Here is a 10,073-nt window from a genome sequence, read left to right as displayed (position 1 = left end):
CGCTCAAGGAGCGTGATACTGTAGTACAATAGTTAGGGCACTCATATGCATGAGAGAATTGTGGTAACTGTTATGTTTGTCCAAGGCATTCGTAAATAAATAACACCAACCACAAATGTGAGGAAGAGTGCTGCCAGACTGTCAGGCACAGAATATATTGGAAACATAAAGTAAAACTATACTGCATTGGCATTAGCAGATTCAACAGAACTGACTTTAGATTCATATGTGCAAATTCAACACATTCACATATCTCACAGTAATAGCCCTAGTATTTGCATGTGTAACCACTATGATTACACTTGCACCTGTAGCAATGGTGTGTGCAAATCATGTGCATGCAAGTGAGCCGGTGTTTTTCCCTAAAAATCTGCATCTACACATATTACTAGGGTTGGGTAATTAATCTTACCACATTTGCAAGCTGTGTAATTGCCACTTCAAAATGCACTGTTACAGGATCAGACACATTTTCCACTGGTCTGATGAAATGGTTGTAATGGAAAAAGAGTTTATGGAATAATCGTTCTTCTGATTCACACAATGAGCAACCTGAATGGACAAAAAAGAACAAGGAGTTAAAGAGGAAGGAAAAATGTTGGATAGTGTCCTTGGATCTCTTGGGCATATTTTAACAAGCTGCTTGCTTTCTTTGCAGTGGTAGGACGTAAATGGTGCCCTCATCTTCCTTCTTTACTTATGGCAAGCTAAAGGGTGTTTTCAGTCCTCTTGGTGTCATGTTATGCCTGGTAGTTGCGCTTTGAGGGTTATTTCTGGAGTTTTAAAGAATAAGTTAGATAAACACTTGTTTAGGTAGAGATGTTCTGCCTTGAGCAGAGGTTGGACTAGGTGATGTCCTAACATCCCTTCGGGCCCCACTTTTCTATGATTCTATACCAGGCCTGATTTTCAGTGGATCCCCAGCTCGGTCTCCACTAGTGAGTGCACACTTATGGGGAACCATGACTGCTGTGAACACATTTTTTTTTGAGAGAAGAGGGCTTATTAATCTAATGGGCAAATGATCCAGTGGGTAGACACGAAGTCTAGACAAATCCTGAATAGAAATAACTTGCACATTTTTAGCAGAGAAGGTAATTAAATTATTGGAACAACTTATCTAGTTAGATTAGGCATCATTTGACTTTTTAATCAAAATTGGGTATTTTTCTAAAATACATGCAGTAACTCAGAAGTTGTGGGCTTGATGTATGGAATACTGAATGAAATTCTGTGGCTTCTCTTTGTAGCAAGTTAGATTCAATAATCATAATGATATCTTCTGGCACCAAAATCTATGCCTCTATTGAAGCTGGGAACTATTATTCTTTTTTTTTAAACTTCAGTTTGTCAAGCAAGGTAATTTCTCTTCTGCAGGAAATTCTGACATCTTGAATTTTTTCATGCTGAATCAGAAAGCAAACCCCAAATTACAAAATTTCCCATAGATTGAAAATCCCATCCCCATAAAATGGTTTAGGGCTATCTAACATTTGGTTTCAATCATAAGAGTGTCATAGAGAAGTAGGGATGGAAAGTGTTGACACTGGATTTTAGGAACCCAGCCCTTATTCCTCTGTTTCGGGCGGGCACAACTCTCAGACTGACCACAACACCTGCCAGTTGATAATAGGTGAATTTATTGGTACAAAGCGATAACAAAAAAGCAACAATACAAACAATCTAACAATTCTATATCTACCAATTCTAGGGCTGTCATCAGGGTCACGGTACATCTGGTCAGGATGCAGGCTCCACTCTGAGGCTCTCTGTCTTAGGTCTCATCAGTTTAGAGGTGGGATGCCAAGGCCCACAGCCCCCCTCCAGTGGGATGCATGAGACAGACTGCTGGTATACCCTCAGTCCATGGTGGCTTCAGGGACCCTTCCCAGGGGACAGGGATGGGGATGGGAACCCCTCTTAAGGAAGAGAAGGAGGGACAGGGAAGGACGGGACAAAGGAAGGGACCCTTTGTTAATATCAAGGCTCTGCTTTTGTAGTCTCCTTCCCCCTTGATGACTCCTGATGACTCTTCATCCATGGCTATCTCGGGTTGGTTGTCTGTCTGTGGTCACGCGTCCACATAGCCTTCCGGGCCGTCTCCTAATTTGGTCTGTTCCCCCAAAACCGGGACTCAGCCCCCCTGCTGCTCTGGGGCCTTGTTGCTGGTGTCACTTATCTTGTGTTATGGGACAGTATGGTACATACTTCTTTAGTTCCCAGGCTGTGTCCTTGTTGTGTTAGACAACCTGTTTGCCTTGAAGGCTGTGATCTCGTGTTATGGCATGCCCCCCTCAATTCTCAGGCTGTGTCCATCCGTTGGCCTTGTTGGGCTAGACAGTCCATCTGCTTTCAGGGCTATATGGAGCTCTGTGTGTGAAGCCCATGCTCTTACTAATCAATTAACCCCTGCTGCCCATCTTGAACCCTTATAATGCATATATCTATACCTATAAGCCAATTCCAAAACAACAGGCCCTTAAATACTGTTTCTAAGCCAACAGAAGGGATCTCCAGAGATCATCTAGTCCAGCCCCCTACCTGAGACAGGATCATCCCTATCCAAACTATGTTATACAAATCCATTTTCTAATTTATTAGCAAAACTACACAGTCAACTCCAACACAACCACAAAACATAATACCCTAATCTGCCACAAGTAAAGCAGGGGAACCAGGGAGGTCAAAGTCCTGCTGCTGCAAAGGTTGTTAAAATACCCTTGAGAGATCCAAGGAAGAGGGCCATGCCCCAGAACTACAGAGGAAGGCAAAAAACCCCACAGTCTGTACCAATCTGTTTATGGAGTAAAATTGCTTCCTGACTCCAGAAATGTTCATTGGTCTGACCCTGAGCAAAGGGGCAAGACCAAATGATGAACAATATGGTCTAAAATATTAAATATACTGTGTCTCCCTTTCATGCAATATTAAAATGAATCAATATGATAAAGTTGAAATGTTTTGACATTATCAAACATTCCAGCATAATGAGAACAGAATGAAAAGGTCTAAACAAATCATCTTGATTTGGTAATAAAATTATGAAAACCAACTGATTCCCCAGAAATGTTTTAATTTGAATGAAGCTGCCTTTTAAGATGCAAAATTCATACATCAAAAATCCTTTGTCCAGTCTTCCTCCTCCATTGTTTCCTCCATCTCCCATACACTGCTAATATGCAGTTAGAGTCGCTAGTGCTACTTTATGTATATAATACATATTTCTATATAAAGCTACTTAGAGCTTTCACAAACACTTGCAGAGAGAAGCAAAAATAATTTTAGTCAATTTCCCAGCTGTCCACAGGCATCTCAACAGCAGCAGCCAGAATTGCCAAGATTTTATCTATTGTTCACTCTGCTGCAGCTTGGAAAAGCTCTGAGTTGCAGCAGAGGCACTAGAGGCATGGCTCAGGAAAGCAGTTCTGAATCAGTTATGCTCAATTCACATTCTCAGAATGATCTTGGCATCTCTTAGGGCTACAGACCATTTTATTTTTGTTTTAAAGTGAAACTTTAAATCCTGCAGGTATTCAGGCACTTTCATGGGAAATTATCCTGCTTGGGTGAAAGGATATTTCAAGTGATTACTCTAACACTCCAAGATGGCATGTTTCATAACAAAAAGTTTTAGGATTTGCTCTTCACATTGAGCAAATCCAAACTGACAAGGCTGTATTTTGTAGCCAGAGATGTAAATTGTCTAAACAAAGACAAATTTTACCCATGTGGGTATACTAAAGCAACTGGTAGGGGGCATGCCACTGTTCAGATCCTAACATATTTGTTTCAGTGATGTACCTGCTATCCACCTCCCAGATTGTGGAGATTTTTAGGGACAGAAGGGATATTCATGATCCTCTAGTCTAACCCTTGGTAGAGCTCAGACTAGAATTTCACCTTGAGTTTCTGCCATCCTGCCCAATGGGCTGTGACTGAGCAGTTTTAGAAAGATGCTCAACCTTGATTTAAAGAAGTAACATCATGTCATGGGCCCATGGTTTCGTACAACTTTTAAAATGTTGTTTCTCCCTCAAAGGTGAAAAGGAAGTGGCCTGGAGTTTCGCAGACAGTGTAAGTATTTAAAATATTGGCAATTAGGAATGGCGGGAAGGGTGGGGGGGGGTGGAAGAAATTATCATTCTTAATATTTTGTTGCATGTCCTTGATGTTTGCCTGTTCTTTATTGTGGCCATGACAAAATGAATGCACACAGCTCTCCTTTTCATCACCTGTCCCACTGTATCAGGGAGCTAAGCTTTCTGTGTACTGTCTGTGGGGCAGACAGAGTCTGCACAAAGACTCTTGGGCTAAGCCCATGTTTCCCAACCCTCTGACATTTGCTGCAGATGAAGAGGAAAAAACCCACACTTACCAGGCAAGGAGTCCGAGATTTAAAGAGGAGCAGAGAGTGGAATGGGCCCAAGAACATGACAATTTGCTTGAAATATTCCAGACAAATATACCTAATGGGTTTTCAATGGCTGATGCCCTGCATCTGTAAACTGAAGTAATTTTTTGACCCAGGCAAGCATTTGGGGTTTTCTCAGCTCCCATGTTTTCACTCATTTTTTAAAATTTGGTTCAGTTATAAAACAAGGTAACATATTCTCCTTTGAGTTATGCCATAGCAAGAGGATATTGATACAGAGGAAGTCCAGGGTAGTGTTCCACAAATATAGACTCCTGATAATTATTAAGGGCCTTGTTACATATTAATTTTAGGCAGCTCAGGGAGCTCTTAACCCCTGGATTGTCTATACAGTAAGATGTGTAAACTAGTTTTAAGCACCCTTCAGGAATCTTTAAGTTATGCCACTCCAGAGCAGGTTTATTTCTGATCTGTGTGACCCAGCTCATCTTCCCTGAATATGTGGCCACTTCCCAGAGATAAACCATCTATATTTTTAGCCCTCCAGCATCTCAGGATGCTGTGTACCCTCCCCCCACCCTGCTGTTCTGTATGGCTCCCAGCTCCCCAACATTCATGTCCTTCTGTCCCTGGTTGTTCCCTCAGACCCTGAGTGACTCCCAGAGCTGGCCACCCCATGACCTGGTGCAATAAATTGCCTGGACTGCATTCAGTGAAGGGGGAATGGCATAGAGTCTCTTTCCTTGCCAGGGCCCCGGACCTGCCTGCCTCAATGACTGCCACTTGGGGAGAACCGCAGGTCAGATTAGATCAGCTGGCCTCTGCCTATCATGTACTGGAGGCCTGGGTGCGGCAGTTGCTGACAGAGAACCAGTCCCTTCAATCACAGGCTGCATACCAGCATGAGGTCAGCCAGCACTGCTGTGACAAGATCTGCCAACTCTGTAGTGAGCTGCTGTGCTACTGGCTCATTCCAGGGAACCGTGCACATCCTTCCCCCTATGCAAGAGATACAGTGGCAACCGGCAGTGCTTCAGGGGGTTCCTCATGCAATTCTGCCTCCTCTTCTTAGTTCAAGCTGGAGCCTACCTGGGACCCAGTGAAGGTGAGCTTGGTTACCAGCCTCCTAATGGGAGATGCCCTGAACTGGGCTTCACTGCTGCTGGAGCACAATAGTTCTGTTCTACAGGACAGAGAAGCATTTCTCAGGGAGTTTTCTATCTTGTTAGATGACCCCACCACTGAACCTAGATGGCAGAGACTGTCGGATGAAATCTGCTCCAGGGAAAGGGCTGTTCTGCCGTGTATGGCTCCCTTTTCTGCTGTCACACAGTGGACATTCAATGGACTGAAGCGCTATCAGCTCTAGTGGGGGCTGCAGCAGGAGATAAAGGATGAGCTTGCTCAGATGGAACTGCCCCCAGGGTTTCATGCATTTGTAGACTTGGTAATCGGGATTGACGCCCTTTCTCAAGGAGTAGAAGGAGGAGGAGAAGGCCTCCCTGACTTCCTATGGGCCATTTCCTACTGCAAGTACTCTTGAGCCAAGGCAATTGGTTGAGAGCTACTGGCACCTTATGCCTGAAGAACAAGAGTGACACCAGCAGCTGGAGCTGTGCCTTTATTGTAGGGCCCTGGGGCTCACCAGTTGTCCTAAGAGATGGAGCCAGAGGAATGAGCCACCTCAAGCTCCTCTCACTAATGCAACATACAAAGCCCTCAGCTGCTGTTATCCATCCACATCCCAGATCCTTGGGCAGCTGAGGCGAAAGGCCAAGCCTGAGACAACTGAAACCATAGGTGGCTCCTCTCTGACATCTGGACCCATGGAGTGGGAAACTACTACTCTAGAAAATGAACTTCTGTAGGTACTGGGAGATGCTGTGCTTTGGGATAATCCACACCCTGTACTACCTCTTCATCTTGGGGTTCTCCTGGCTCACCTACCATGACCACGTGGTCAGGTGGAAAGCCTAGATCTGCCAAAATTCCAGCCCCTGTCACCAGTACTGCTGGAAGCCTAGGGTGGCAGCACACCCTGGGATTCAAGCTGGGGTCCCAACTATGATTGCCTCCAATGGATGCTGCTTCCACTCAGCCTTTCCCAGAAATATAAAACATTCATTAATGTATTTGAGAAGAGAAATATGGAAATTCTCCCACAACATGAAGACTATGACTGCCCAATTGACCTGTAATTCGGACCAAAGATCTCATCAGGGTGTAATTATGTCATTCAGAACCTGAACTTTCCACCCTCCATAACCTGGCCTGGGGATTCATATAAAGATTCACCTTACTTTCTGGAGCCCCTGTCCTCTTTGTCAAGAAGAAGGATGAAAGTCTCTGCCTCTGTGTTGATTACTGGCCCCTGAACCAGGTTACCATTCATAACCAGTAACCCCTGCCTCTCATCCCAGAGCTGCTTGACAGTCTCAAAACTGCCTGCATATTCATTAAACTTGACCTCCAGGGAGCCTATAACCTTGTGCAGATCAGAGCTGGGGATGAACAGAAAAGCATATGCTGGACATAGTTCGGACACTTTGAATGTTTAGTTATGTCCTTTGGGATCACCAATGCTCCCAAAACATTCTAGCACTTTATTAATGATATGCTGCAGGACATCCTAGATCAATTAGCTAGACTTCCTGGTTCACCAATAGTCAGATTCTGTATACTTCTTCTGTTTCTGGTTGCTCCCGCAGACCCTGAATGACTCTCAGACCTGGTTGCCCGTGACCTGGTGTGATGTGGGGGACTTTATAAACTCAGACCAAACAGCAGCAGGCTGTCTGGGCACTATGCACAGTGCTATGCCACTGGCCTGCTTGGAACTCCTAAACCTGACTCCATGGGTGACCTCTAGCTCTAGACCCTCCCACCTGTTTCTGTCTTGGACCTCCCAGTCTGAATCAACTACTTGCCCTGGTCACAACCTCATCTTGATTCTTGGCTTGTTATTCTGGATTGGACTGATACCTGATTTTGACCTTGGCTTTCAGTCCAATAACCCTCTGACTTAGCATGATTCTATGGTCCAGTCAGCCTTACAACGATCTGGTGAGTATGGTCAGTGCCTATTGGTTACAGCACCCATTCAGGAAATGAGAAACCTGGGGTCTTTATCCCCACCACCACAACCAGCAACCTAAGGGGGTTGAAATTCACATAATTTACCATCTGACAGAGGTCTCCAGTGATCAGACTATATCGAACAGGATACATAAAAGCATATGAAGTTGGGCCACTGGGAGAAAGGAATGCAAGACAGTAACAGAGAGAGAGACCAGGAGGAGTCCCGAGAGCTGGTCTGTGCTCCCAGGAGTACTTTTTTTTCTTGTCCAGTGCAAAAATTCATACCTAGTCTTTGACACAGGGATCTCTTCCAAATGAATCATGGGCCATCATAAACTACAGAGTTAGGATCTCATTTGTTCTCTCTCTCTCCAAGCCCATGATTTTTTAAAATTTTTGGCTGCACAGTGGCCCAAGAAGGGGGACAGGAGGCTTCCCCCAACTATGTTACAGCCTGGTGGCTTGGGTAGCCTTCTAGGAAATGGGAGGCGTGGGTTTAAATCCTCTTCACGCTGAGGAGGGCCTGAAACCCAGGTCCTCCACTTTCTGTGTGAGTCTCTAACCAGTAACATGTTGGGCAAAAAGTGGGCAGCAGCAGGTAGACACCTGCTTTCAGAAGAGGATTTGGTTCACTAGATCCCAGTGAATGGAGGCATCTTAGCAGCCAGGAGTTAGGAACAGAGGGATGTGGGAGTTCAGACACCTTCCTGTACTTAATGATTGCTTTTGGCTGGTTCTAAGCAGCTTCCCACTTGGCTTCTGATCCTTAGGATTGTCCTCTGGTGGAACCAGTTCTCCTCATCAGCTATATGGGAAGCCTGTTCCTTTGAATCACCCACCCAGGGCAAGGTGCCTCACTTTTAGCTGTTGGAACCCTAAGTGTAGATGCCTGTGGGCTTATTTATTGCACATCCACAGCAGTAGTTCTTGGGGAGAAGAACATTAACCATGCCCCATCCATATCCCACCTACCCGAGTCAACTGGCATGCTTCAGATCTGGACACTTACCCATGAAGCTGCTCTGGACTTGTCCCCAGTGCCTACATGTGAGCCCTTGCTCTCTGCTGGATCTGAGAGTAGGTGCTGGGGAAGAATTCAAAGCAGGTTCATGGGCAAGCTTCTGGGTCTGGTACATATCAGTGGACTTAGAAGTGAAATGTATTCAGTCCCCACGAGACCCACTACTGATGTGGTAGAGAGAAACCCCCAAGGGAAATCAGGAATTTGTTCCGTGTAACTTAGTAGCATAAGTCCCTCTGAAACTCCACGATACTTGTGCTGCAACACTGCTTAAATGCTTTTTAAACACAGTATGACATAACTGAAGCAAAAAAAAAAATCAGTGAGCAATATCTTACTTTAAAACATTTTAGTGCAAAACCTGCACCGAACACTACATCCTTGACCCTTCTATTTTCAACACTGGTGTGATACTAACTATAGCTCTTATTTTTCGCCAGATGCTAGAGGCATTTCCTTGCTCCATCATCAGACCAACATGAAGAATATATAAGATAAAACTAGCATAGTGTTAGCTTTCCTTACATTCAGTTTAGTAACAATAACATGTTTATTGTATTAAGGCTTTTACACATGAAGGTTATTTTTAGTTAAAAAAGAATAGTTAAAAACTTTGAGTCAAGTTGTATCCAAGAAATTAGAGGCAAGAAGTGGTTAAACAATCTCTTAGACAGGATAAAAAGAAACCTACCTTTAATCAATAACAGGAAGACGTACGCCCACAGATAGAGACTAGAATAAAGAAATCCCAGACACTTCTTAGAAAGCATTGTCAAAATAGAACTAAACTGCCCTTTTGAAAAGAGGGATTTGGAAAAGCAAAGGAACAGAAGGTAAGAAGATGCATCAGACAACCAGATCAAGAATGGGTTCAGCGAGGCAAAGCAATATCCACAGCTAGATGATTCTTAACAAAGGTTCACTGTTGCTCCCACAGTTACGGGGAACTGATTGCTCACGCTGTGCACAGAGAAGAGAATCAAATGAAAAGTGTCAGGTGACTTAGCACATTTCCAGCTACCCTGCATACTTTCCAGGTGATGTGTGCGCGTGTGCATGAAATAGAGACAGCAAGAGAGAGCAATCGAGAGAACATGAGTGAGAGAGGATTTTCAGAACAGCAGTGCGGCTTTGCCTGTCAGAGAGGGTGGATAACCATTAGCAGTTAGGAGACCAGCCCAGCCCAGCCCAGCCCTCCCCCTGACTGTGCAAGGTTTGCCCACAAAGGAACAGCTCACTTTGTTCTGGGGTGTGGTTTGTAAGTCTAGCAAAACATGCAAAGGAAATAACTCCACTTCTGTAGTGAAGGAACATTTCTGCAGAGGGCAAAATGCATCTTATCGAGATTAGAAACCTCAATCTCAACAGTGAAATACATACCTCACTGCGGGCTGTAAGTGTTTGTCAGCTTTTAGTGATGTGATATGTGAGATGATATGATACAAAATTGGTGACTAAAGCTGGGCAGAAATTTTTCCAACTGAAGATATAGTTTCTACAAAATAGATTATTTTTTGTTGTTGCAAATTTCAATTTTGCCATTTTTTTTTATTTTTTTTTTTAGTTTTCACTCAGGAAAACTATTCTTCTTGTATCCAGTCT

At 44.1% G+C, this 10,073-nt stretch overlaps 1 protein-coding gene across 1 annotated transcript in view; it reads right to left on the bottom strand.

Moving 5' to 3' along the window:
* The window catches only part of CHRNA6 (cholinergic receptor nicotinic alpha 6 subunit), a 25,750-nt gene extending 16,509 nt beyond the window's left edge, over positions 1 to 9,241 (bottom strand). The window contains exons 1-2 of the mRNA XM_014526140.2: positions 9,163 to 9,241; positions 413 to 552 (exon numbers count right to left, since the gene is read on the bottom strand). Of these exons, the coding sequence (XP_014381626.2) occupies positions 413 to 552; positions 9,163 to 9,241 (219 nt within the window). The remainder of the gene's footprint in view (positions 1 to 412; positions 553 to 9,162) is intronic.
* Positions 9,242 to 10,073: the final 832 nt, after the last annotated feature.

This window comes from Alligator sinensis, unplaced genomic scaffold (genome assembly GCF_000455745.1).
Source record: "Alligator sinensis unplaced genomic scaffold, ASM45574v1 scaffold1851_1, whole genome shotgun sequence".
In the NCBI taxonomy this organism is placed as follows: domain Eukaryota; kingdom Metazoa; phylum Chordata; order Crocodylia; family Alligatoridae; genus Alligator; species Alligator sinensis.
This window is presented reverse-complemented; position numbering and strand designations above follow the sequence as displayed.